This window comes from Porites lutea, chromosome 6 (genome assembly GCF_958299795.1).
Source record: "Porites lutea chromosome 6, jaPorLute2.1, whole genome shotgun sequence".
NCBI classification, from domain to species: Eukaryota; Metazoa; Cnidaria; class Anthozoa; order Scleractinia; family Poritidae; genus Porites; species Porites lutea.
Window position 1 is genome coordinate 18,597,441 of NC_133206.1, and position 11,972 is coordinate 18,609,412.

The window sequence follows — 11,972 nt, forward strand, 5'->3', positions numbered from 1 at the left end:
ATGGAGCCGGCCATTTTGCTGGGGGTCAGTTTCAAAATCTTGATTGGATTTTTTTGGGGTGGGGAAGCATTTTCAGATAAGGAAGCGTTACCTGAGGGGTCATGAAAGTAGTACAAAGCAGTAAAGAGCGTGAATTGAAATTGAATGTATCATCCGTAAATAGTAAACATTGATGTTATAAACACAAATTTATCACCAAACCAAGTAAAAATTTGTCTCTTATGTAACTGTAAGTAACTTTATTTAGCTAGGGTAGCCCATTCAGCAAAGGGGCTGGCATACATGGCAGCCCTGAGAAATAACGATGTATACAATTTAAAAATTCCTAAGATATGTACATCGATATACATGATTAAAATCAACTAGTACGTAGACTGATGGAATTTGATTAAGTCTTGAACATTCATTACTGCTCAGAGTTTTATGTTTCTTGCGAAGCAATCATCCGGCAGCTACCAAAAGTAACAGTTACAATCAAAGATATAGACTAAAACAGACCACTAAATACTAGGCGTGGCGCGTGGCACGTCATATCGCTAATTAAGTGATGCTTACAAGCGCCATGTCAAAATTGCAAAAAATATAACATATCAAATTAGGGCAGTTTTTAGTAGAAATTTCCTTGAATGTCTGCAACCTGAGGTTAGTTCATTTCTATTGTTCAGGTTAGACATTTCTGGTTTACAAATTATAAAATCAAACAAAGTCAAGTTCGCTAAGAGATAAAACATAAAAGTTAAGGTAAAATACTTAATCACCATATCTTTAAAACTGTTTGACGGAGGTGGCACTTTTAACACAGTTGGGTAAAGAATTGAAATAAATAGTCCCTGCGTACTGAAAAGTTCTTTTGCCCATGTTACGTTTAAGCTTTGGTGGGTGCAGGTCGTTCCTTCTGCTAGTTGCCTGATCATTCAAATCCGCTTCCTAGTAAAATATTGAGTAAGATCTTAAAAACTAGAATATATCTGTGCATTTTCCTTTTGGAAGCTAGATATAACCAGTTAAGCACACGGAAAGTGTAATTTGATCTGTTTTTCCTTAAAATAATTCGAGCTGCGCGGTTATTTAGTCGCTGTAGCTCTTTGCAAAACCCTTCTGAGATTTTCCCCCATGCATCATCAGTATAGTCAAATAATGGCTGCAAGAGTGAAGTGTACATCTTTTTTTAGACGCTTCCAGCCTGAGGAATGATTGTATACGAGACAAAAGCCCTAGCCTCTTACTGAACTTGCTGCTTACATACTCGACGTGATCTTTCCAAGAAAGGTTCTCTTCTAAAACAACACCTAAATAGCTAAATTTAGGTACTCTTTCCAATTCTAAAGTCTTTCCGTGTGACTATATACAAAAATTTGGTGATTTGGCAAGGTTCTGCCAACTTCCAAAGAGCACTGATTTTGTTTTACTCTGATTTAGGAAAAGCCTGCTACTTTCCATCGATTGTACAACTCGATTTAAATCTTTCTCCACTGCTCTAGCTATCTCCGAGGTGCAAAGATTTTTAAAATATATTACAGTATCATCGGCATTCATATTAATAGAACAGTTTTCTAAACATTGGGTTAGGTCATTGCTGTATGAAACAAAAAGAAGAGGCCCAAAAATGGAACCCTGGGGGACGCCAAAACGGAAGGCTCGGGTTAAGGACATGTCATTTCCAAATTGCACTCCTTGATTTCGTGTGGTAAGATAGTTCCTGAACTAATTCAGACTGCCTCCCCTGACTGGTCGCCTGCTAGTCAAAAGATTTGTTTAAGTCAATAAACACAGCCCCTGTAATCATTTGCCCATCCATAAGTTCCAAAATATAATCAGTGCAAAAAGGTAAACTACCGCAGTTTCAGTAGAGTGCTTGTGATCAAAACCAAGATAAGTTCTCCTAAATAATTCGGCATATTATTCCTAGTGAGGATGCCATCTTCATCAGAGCACTTATAGGCACATGAGGACACCATACTGTCCACACCTCTTTCTCAAATACATCACATCCTTTTAACACAAACACATGCTAATTAAAAATGTAGGCAAATCAGTAAAAGTCGTTTTCCACTGAGAGTTTGAATTTTGATTACATTTATGTTTCCGCTGTAGGTCAATTAAAACCAAAGAAGACCGATCTCCGTGGCAACACTTTACCTCTTTAATGATCGGGGTGGGTGGGGTGAGGGAGGAAGTGTTTAACCCTCATGTTTTAATTTAGAGAGCTCAACGATGGCATCCTGCAAGAAGTCGAAATGGTAACTGTGGTAATTTCCATAATGGTAATTATAAAATCCTCCCTTCCTCATGTTAAGTCTGGTCTTACTCTCCATTGAATGAAACATATTCCTACAATTAAAACACTGTCTTATCTCTTCACTATCAATTTGAAAATCGTGCTTCAAACAGCCCTCAGTAACATGTTCCACGCACCACCTGGGATGAACTTTATCGGACGTATACATCAGCCAAATCAAACACTCTACCATTCCCATAAATTCAGGATATACTTTATCCAAAACAGTTTCTAGTCGCTTAATCCTTTGCTCCAGGAAATATTGTAAGGTTTCTTGATCAAGGCCCTTTAAATCAACAATTTCACTTAGTGTCGTCAGCTTCAAATTCTTGAGCAAGTTGTCGCACTCGTCTCGGACACGGTCAAGGTTGTAGTTCGTCGCCATCTTTCGAAGTTTCATCACATTTTGTTTTGTCTTCGGGTGGGTTTCAACGAAATTGATGCAAGCATCAAAGATGTGTTTGATCTGGTACTCGTCGCTTAGCTTTAGGAGATGTTCCACGTTTTCTTCAATGATTTCCACCGGCTCTTCAATAAACTGCTTGGAGTAAACACGCTTTAAGAGGTCCAATATTTCACTTGCTTTTTTCTCCGGCAAAAGAATCTCGTTAGCGGTTGCTTCTTTGAACTGCGATTTGAACATAGCCTTAAACACTGGAGAGTTCATGCTCATTATGAGGCGATGAACATGAAATTTCTCATCCTCTACCACAAGAATCAGATCGCTATCTTCCCAAGGTTCAGAAAATCGATGCTTCATTCTTCCTTTGTCATCTTCCGAGCTTCCGTTGCCTTCGCCTTCGCTAATTTTTGCCAGACTGGGCTGACTAAGAAAGTTGCTGAACAGTGCCATCGTTGCCTTAAATTACTATTACGATACAAAAGCGTATTTCTGGTACTAAGAGCATTAGAGATTTCAACGAGCTCAATTGTTACCCTTGAAAGATAGAAGAGCCACGGTTGATTGGCAAGAACAAAAGTGCTTTTAATGATCGCTTCGCCGGGTCGCTTCGTTCGATTTAGAATAGACTACGAGTAGTCCCCCATTTTTCCTCAGGGATAGTAGAGCGAGCAAAACGCGAGCGCGCGTGAAAATCAACCCACGCGAGAGAAGGCGACACGCGACACGCGGCGCCTTTTCCCGTGTGGGTTGATTTTCACGGGCGCTCGCGTTTTGCTCGCTCTACTATCCCTGAGGAAAAATGGGGGGACTATTCGTAGTCTAATTTAGAAAAGCTGCATGTGGTTATTTGGCTGCATCTTCTTAGTTTGTCATTGGTGCTGAAAAGAAGGCGCGTCAGCCTCATTGCCAGGGGAAAGGAGAGAACCCTGGGAACAAGGTTCTCTTAGGACACCTACCTAGTTCCAAGGCCTCATTATAATTCAATTTTTGAAGAAAGGTCGACCAGCTTACAAAAAAGAAGGACTTGGTCCTAATAAAGGATCTAATCAGCAATACGTGAAAGTATTAAACAAAAAGAAGGAAGCCTGATTTTACAGTCGGGAATACATATATTTTTCACCAATATTTAGGAAGGAGCGGCCTTCCTTCAGGGTCTTACATACAATGATGAGGTTAAGCTAAGGCGTTGTATGTAAGACCCTGAAGAAGGAACGCCAAAATATTTTTGCCTTAGAAAACAGCCGACATTTGGCGAAGCTACCACTTGTTTCCCCGCCAAACGACGTCTGAGAAACGAGCGCAGAAATTCCATACTGATGACGCGTCACTACCCAGACCTGGGCAGTGCTTCTGATTGATTGAATCAAATTTTCCAGGCGACACGACCAATCAGAAGCACTACCCAGATGTGGGTTATGACGCGTCATCAGTATAGAATTTCTGCGCTCGTTTCTCAGACGTCATTTGGGGGGCGGGGGGAACCAGTGGTAGCTTCGCCAAATGTCGGCTGTTTTCTCAGGCTAGAAATATCGGTAAAAAATGAATGTATTTCCGACTGTAAAATCAGCTTTGCTTCTTCTTATTATAATTGACTAAGAGAAACTGGGAAAACGCCGCACAGGGACTAGGTAAAGGACACCCGTCCACCCGTCCTTTCAAATTCGTCCGGGGGGTACTCCTTGGAATTCTTGGTGGAGCTGTGCCCCTCGGTTCTCCAAATCCTGACCCTATTTCAGACCAAAAAAGCCATCTCAGTTTTAAAAGGAATAACGCACAAACTGCAGTTACAAACATCAGAAATAACAATCGCATTGTGTAACTGACTGTTATAATGTCAAACTTGACGTCTCGTATGCTTCAACATACATCTTCATAAGTGACCGTTAACATAAGTTGTAACTAAATTTCAATCAAATAACAAAGTAAGATAAGTAACTAATTAACGTGATGGAAAAATCAAATAAATGCGACAGATGAGAAAATTAAATTTGCATGGATTTATGCAAACTAGTATAAGTAAAGCTTTTTGCTGCTTATATTTTCATTTAGGGCTGGTTTTAAATCCCTAATAAGAAGAGTCAGTGGCGGATCCAGGGGTTGACCAAATTGAGGCCCGAAGGGCCGAAAAAATTTCTTTTTGAGGCCGCCCCCCCCCCTTATCTCAGGGTCTGGATGACCTGCCCCCCCTTATCTGAAGGTCTAGATCCGCCACTGAGAGTCTCCTTGATTTTACAATGGGTATCTGATTTTCCTCTTGCTAAAATGTCAAAATGGTCCCATTTCAAATTGTGACCACTTGAAGTGACGTTTTCTCAACCGTTCTCAAATGTCCAAAGTTGTATATAAAGCTAGTTGTTGGGACTGTCAGGATTTCTACATTGGCTAAACCAAATGGAGCCCAGTTGCATGACCGAAAACCTGAACACTTCAAGACAATCACTAGTAACTGTCATCCACCAGCTATTGCGGATCACGTCACTTCAAATGGTCATTACTTAGATTAGAGCGCAAAGGAAAAAATTCTTCTAATCCATTTCGAATTCGCATATTTCTCTTTCTTTCTTTCTCATTTAGAATTGAAACGAAAAATACGTTCATACACTCCCGTAGTTCCCTCAAAAACCATACCCGATTACAGACCAACATGGGAAAAGTGTATACCCGTTTCCAGACCAAAACGGCTCAAAAACGCTCCCCGATGGGGCGACAGCTACCTACATAGCTTATATAAGGGAGTACCCCCCCCCCCCCCGTGTTTCCTGTGTGGTTTCTGAGTCTATTTATGGCTATTTAATGGGTTTTTTAAATGGTTATTTTTTATGGGTTTTTAGACCCCCCTCCCCTCAGGAGAAATTGGATTTTTCTCCGATTTTTCCTGAGGTGAGGGGGGGGGGGGGGGTGTACACAGGCTAACTTGGAGTTGCCTTCCAGCCTTTCTTTCCTCTCCTTTCAATTTTATAAGACGGACATCTTTTCATCTCTCCCTGAAGACGGACATTTAGTGCCCGTCTCAAAGGTGTAGACCAGGCTTGATAAAATTTCTCCATTATTTCTTATTTGAGTGTCTGTTTTAGTCAGGAAGCTTCTTTGTAATCTATACTTAGGGGAGGGTCAAATAAAGTTTAACACCCAGTATTCCATTGAGCTTCCATGCAGGAAAGAGCTTGCCAGCAGGCCAGCCTTCAATTCAGTAGCTTGCAATTTTTCTCTCGTCCGATGGGGGGGCAAGGTTAAAAGATTCCAAAGAAGGCTTCGTCACTAGGCTGTGTGATCCTACGATCAAATTTACAGCTGAAATTTCCGATAAGGAAACAACCATAGGGAGCCCACACCATCTGTTTGTGTAGCCGATTGTTATGTGATAGTAAATGTACTAGATTTACCGTTTGCCGCACCTATAGCACTATATCGCTAACTATGTATATAAATCGGACAGTCAACGGCGAACTCAAACTCATTCAAAATTGCTCAAAAAACCGCAAACGGTAAATCTAGTACATTTAGTATAAAATAACAGTATGAAGTATTTTCTTTATACAATGATATTTCCCGTTTTTTCGTGAATTTAACGTATTTTCCATTGAGAACTTCAAGTTTTATTTCAAATCTTGGACGTTACAAAGAATGTCACGCATGACGAGACACGTCAGTAAAGCTGGTAAAGTAAACCCTACCTGTTAAATTTTTTTGTATATACCAGAGGTATCCTAACCTGCTTGCAAGGGTAACCCTAGCATAAGGGTAACCCTCAACGGGCCCTAAAACAACTGTGGCAATATTTCCAAATCTTTGTTTATGGCGACGTGGTTTATACTCAAACTTGGGAGGTATTGGCCCAGAAAAACTGTATCGAGCCACCTTAACATTCCAAAGAAGGCTTAAATAATTTTTAATCCCAAAACAAAAGATACAATACCCTACTTCTTTCCTAGCCACTTAGCGTCCAGTAACTATGGAAATGCGCGATGTGCATTCCAAGTCTTTTATGAGGCGTCCATCAAGGAAGTGTTTTGAGAGAACAGATGCTTCGCGTTTCTATTAGGCTTGGTTAAAAGACTGCTATTTTTGCGAATTTTCATGGCCCCATTAGATACAACTGCTTCCTCCATGATGTTATCCACCGAGGAATCAGCTACACGTGCAAGCTTGAAGGAACTGTGGCGTGTAGGAGACTTGATAAACGGTATGGCGTTCGCCATTTTGATTTTGTTTACCGCGTTCGGTAATCTGTTGATCATCGCTGCTGTTGTCAAAAGCAAGAACCTACGCTTCCGGACTCATTTCTACATCGCAAGTCTTTCTTTGGCGAATTTGCTTATGGCTGGGGTAGTAATGCCACTTCGTGTAATGAGTTTCTTGGACAAGAGTACGTGGTTCGAAAACCCAAGGTTGTGCGAAACGTACGGAAGCTTCTTTGTACTCTTTTGTACAGTTACTGTTTATACGTTGGCAGCCATGAGCTTGGATCGGTATTTCTCGATCGCAAGGTACAAGTGGTATCAGAAATTTCTCACCAACTGTCGCACTTTCGGCTTCATAGTGCTTTGCTGGAGCACTGCAGTTCTTGTGTCGTTCCTGTTTGCCAACTTGGACAACGATTTTCCAAAATCCTTGGATTGCAAGTTGGGCACGACGTACACAACGGTTTACGTCTACGTTTTCGTGTCCATCGAAGTCCTAACCCCGACATTCTTCATGCTAATCTTGCAGTGGAAAGTCATGAAAACTGCAGTGAGCCATCTTCACACCATCGATGTCCACGGAAGACAAATGAAGAATTTGGATTACGCTGATTTTCCCTCCGTCGCCAAAGAGTCAACTTGGTCGAAAATCGTTGTACGAATAACTTTGAGTTTTGTGATCTTTTGGATTCCAAGGTGCATTTTCCTTCTTCTGGACAACAGCAACACTGAAGGAATCCATGAAGTTGCAGATGGTTTAACAGAAATTATGACCTATTGTTTTCCAGCCTCATTTGCCCTTCTTTTGGGTTACTGGAGCAAGGAATTTAAAGAGGAGTTCACAGATATGTTATGCCCCTATTCTTGTTATCAAAAGAATAAGGACATGAAAAAGTACCGTCTTAGGGAAGCAAGTAAAGTGAATCCATCTATGATGTACAGAAAACACTCAAAGAACTTTGCCGTTCATTCTAATTAACTTAACCAGATGATGGGCACTGGGTGCAATTTTTGTAGAAATGGGACTGAGTTATCACTGGAATGTTTAAGGTGGCTCGACTGGATTTTTTGGGGTTGATACCTCCCAAGTTTGAGCATTAACTACGTCGGCATGAGTAAAGATATGGAAAAAAGGCTACCACAACTGTATTATATAAAGATGAAAATTTCTTATGATCTGGGTTTTATTGCAATCGGAGTCGCCATGGCAACGTAATGACGCCATTTCGTTTTTCATTTATCGTTGTGTTTCTCTGCACCAGGAGTTTTTTGAGGAAATCGCTTAAGGGAGTATGTACCTGCCATAATTGCCTCCATTATGGCAAATTTTCAAGAAATTCTATGAGAGCGTTTTCGAAATATTCTGAAATGCAGTTTTAAGAACCATCAAAGCAGTGAAATAGCTTGCTAGCCGCAACGTTCGCTAATATTTTAAGAAAATGATAAGCTTTGGAAAGGCGGCTTCATCTCATAGTGGTTTGATTCCATTCAAAACTACATACAAAAAAAGAGGGGAATTGCTCAGGGCGATCGCGAGTAAGACGAATTTTATTAACTTGCATTCAGCTGCTTTTGATACAGTTTTTGGAGGTAATTTGGTCCATGCCTAAAAATTTCGCCTTTTTGCAAAAACCGCTCGATAATTTTTTTTATAAATTCGACAATCCCGAGATCAATCGTTAAGAAATATTCCCTGCAAGTTTCAGGAACATTGAAAACAGGGAAGGCTTTTAAATAGGGCCTCAAACATAACCAATTTTTCCACCAGATTTTGTGTTTACAAGCGAGCGTCCTCATTATTCACTGGCATTGTTTTCAAGTTTCATATGCACGTGCACAACTAGCCAAAGATATAAATTTGCCTCATAAAGAACTCTCGATTACTTTCCGAAGAAATATCCCGAATATGCTAATAATTGGCTTGTCGTCACAGATAGCAGTGAGAGCCGAAACGGTGAACGTCACGGCTCATCGTGTAGGATGCAATACTTGGTTATCTTACTCAGGTTATAACATCACAGAAACTCTCACAAAGAGTTGCTCTGATGTTATATAATGTATCACTAATCTCTTTACCCGGTAATTAGCATATCCCGGAGATTTAACCGAGGGTCCTTTTTGATGCAAATTCTATCTTTTTGCTAAATGTGCACGTGTATATGAAACTTGAAAACAATGCCAGTGAATAATGAGGACGCTCGCTTGTAAACACAAAATCTGGTGGAAAAATTGGCTATGTTTGAGGCCCTATTTAAAAGCCCTCCCTGTTTTCAATGTTCCTGAAACTTGCAGGGAATATTTCTTACCGATTGATCTCGGGATTGTCGAATTTATAAAAAAATTTATCGAGCGGTTTTTGCAAAAAGGCGAAATTTTTAGGCATGGACCAAATTACCTCCAAAAACTGTATCAAAAGCAGCTGAATGCAAGTTAATAAAATTCGTCTTACTCGCGATCGCCCTGAGCAATTCCCCTCTTTTTTGGTATGTAGTTTTGAATGGAATCAAACCACTATGAGATGAAGCCGCGTCTCCAAAGCTTATCATTTTCTTAAAATATTAGCGAATTGTGTGGCTAGCATGCTATTTCACTGTTTTTATGATTCTTAAATCTGCATTTCAGAATATTTCGAAAACGCTCTCATAGAATTTCTTCAAACTTTGCCATAATGGAGGCAGTTATGGCAGGTACGTACTCCCTTAAGCGATTTCCTCAAAAAACTCCTGGTACAGAGAAACACAACGATAAATGAAAAACGTAATGGCGTCATAACGTTGCCATGGCGACTCCGATTGCAATAAAACCCAGATCATAAGAAATTTTCATCTTTATATAATACAGTTGTGGTAGCCTTTTTTCCATATCTTTACTCATGCCGACGTAGTTAATGCTCAAACTTGGGAGCTATCCCCCTCAAAAAATTCAGTCGAGCCACCTTAATGGACAGATTGTGACTTGTTAAAGTCAAGGCTTGCTTAGAAGCCGAGACCTCATTTGGAAACTTGAGACCTTTTAGAGGCCCTGTTAGGATAATTCCAAGAAGCGACATGGCCTTGAAACAGGGACATAAGACAAGATGCCATAGTAACAAACAACAATAAGATGAGTTAAATACCAACAGGGACATGACCTACTCCTAAAAACTAGAAACAACCATATTTGAAATTTAGACCAGGGACATATGTACCCCCTAAGAGGGTCTCAGGGAGTAAGTTCAAAAAATTCAAGGTGGACAGAAACATAAATGAGACTGGGCTTCTCATCGTTATTTCAGAAATTTCATGATCTTATCATTATTTACCAAGTCACCCACGATTTGCAAACCTCTGTAAAGCCTAGTATATCAACCAAATATTGGCTAAGAATCAGCAGTCACAATGAAACAGTGACTGAAAGCCTTAGCTTTGAGCAAACCTTGAACACATTGCGAATGGGCTACTAGTCTTGGTTGATCGCAGTTAAAAGTGATTGGCTGGGTCACTTGGGACCGTGTGTAAATAAATTCTAAAAAAGAAACCTGAAAACTGTCAGAATGGGCTTGATAAAATCCTGTATTATCTCTTATTTGAACCCCATATAAATTGAGATTGGTCTCCTATCTCGCTTTGAAACAGAGGTTATGGCATTTTGAGTTAATTATTGTTAAACCAACTAGGCATAGTGAATTTTTTCAGTAGTAGTACCAGCTTCCACTTTAAGATTAGAAGTTAATGTTAATCACGTAGTATTTGTAAGCTAGACGTGCATGAGGTTGATTTGTTTGTTCTTTTTATTCATGGATTTGTGTGGGTAATACTTCTGAGGGAGTGTAGTGCTTTCGCTATTAAGTGCTCAAAAATATTATGGGGTATTGCAGTGTCCAACTTTGATTTATAGTGTTAATACAAGAGTTACTAAATTATTAGCACAGTGGCATTGAACATTTTAATATATTATGAATTGTTCTATAGTTATTGTCAATTTCATTTTGACATATTCAAAAATGTGAGGAGAGTAGTTATGATTTATGCTTTTGATATGATTTATATTCATTAGTAAATAAAGCTATCAGATAACAGCAATCAATTCAACCTTTTTTATTTTCATCTTATGCTGCAAATACCTTTGACTTAAAAGGGGCCTTGGCCGGTATTACAGACATGCAGTATACACCTTCTAGCTTTTGATGAAGGTCCCCAATATGTTTTTCGGGATCCGGGATTTGCCTCATTTGAAGGCCAGGATTCAATATTTACCCTGCGTAACAGGCACTTTATGAGCCAAGTGAGGTGAACGCGGCATTTTGCGCAAAATGCTGCATTGGCCTCCCTGAGCTCATAAAGTGCCTGTTATGCAGACAAGTATTTTAAAGCAAAATGGGGGCGAGATTCGTGATTGAAAGTATGCATAGGGTGCAGAATGCCGAAAATAACCATTGACATAACAGGATTGAGCAAAAATTTGGCTTGGGATGACGGGATTGAAGAGGCCTTTTGAGGACCCTCTTTGATTGACACAGGCACCTGAGAAGTTTTTGGGCACAAAGAAGAATGGTGATGCTGAGTGGGAGGGAGAAAGGTGCACGTGCATGTCCTGCTCTCTCATGCACATCTCTTATCTTAAGCCCTATAAATTTGATTCTTTAGGTTGGGGGAAAAAAGCTCGCCTTTTCCCTCTTGCCATCATTCCCATAGCCTGCCTCTCCCCTCAGAAAAAATCGGGGAGATATACTCTCTCCCCGATTTTTCTGAGGGGAGGGGGGGGGGGTGTCTTACAAAAGCTAACATTCTAAACGCCCATGCTACCTAAAATATTTCAAATTTTTTTGTTTATTTTGGGGGTATTGGTAAATTTTTGCTTCTGCGTTGTGATCGGTTGACGAAAAATGCTGTTGGGTTTTGCAGAAAATAAGTGTTCTTTATTTTTAAAGGCGGCAGAATATAGTATGCCAACCATATTCTATCAAACCTGTTTGAAGGGGCACGTAAGCGTTCAGTTGGCAGGGGCGGGGGCCCTACCCCCTACCCGAATATACGTCTTACTACCCTACCCCCGCCGCAATACCTTCTTCCCAGCATCCTCTCCGCGTGAAGTGTAAATAACATGGGGGACAACACGCGGTAAAAAGACT

General features: G+C 40.3%; 2 protein-coding genes across 2 annotated transcripts; one reads left to right on the forward strand and one right to left on the reverse strand.

Annotated features, from left to right (window-relative positions):
- Window positions 1-2,180: 2,180 nt before the first annotated feature.
- On the reverse strand, window positions 2,181-3,162 carry LOC140941977 (uncharacterized). The gene has a single exon (XM_073390975.1). The coding sequence runs from the start codon at window positions 3,129-3,131 to the stop codon at window positions 2,181-2,183; it is 951 nt and encodes a 316-aa protein (XP_073247076.1). The 5' UTR covers window positions 3,132-3,162.
- A 3,575-nt stretch (window positions 3,163-6,737) lies between these two features.
- LOC140940484 (beta-1 adrenergic receptor-like) lies at window positions 6,738-7,911 on the forward strand. Its single transcript, XM_073389459.1, has one exon. The coding sequence runs from the start codon at window positions 6,759-6,761 to the stop codon at window positions 7,839-7,841; it is 1,083 nt and encodes a 360-aa protein (XP_073245560.1). The 5' UTR covers window positions 6,738-6,758; the 3' UTR covers window positions 7,842-7,911.
- The last annotated feature ends 4,061 nt before the right edge of the window (window positions 7,912-11,972 follow it).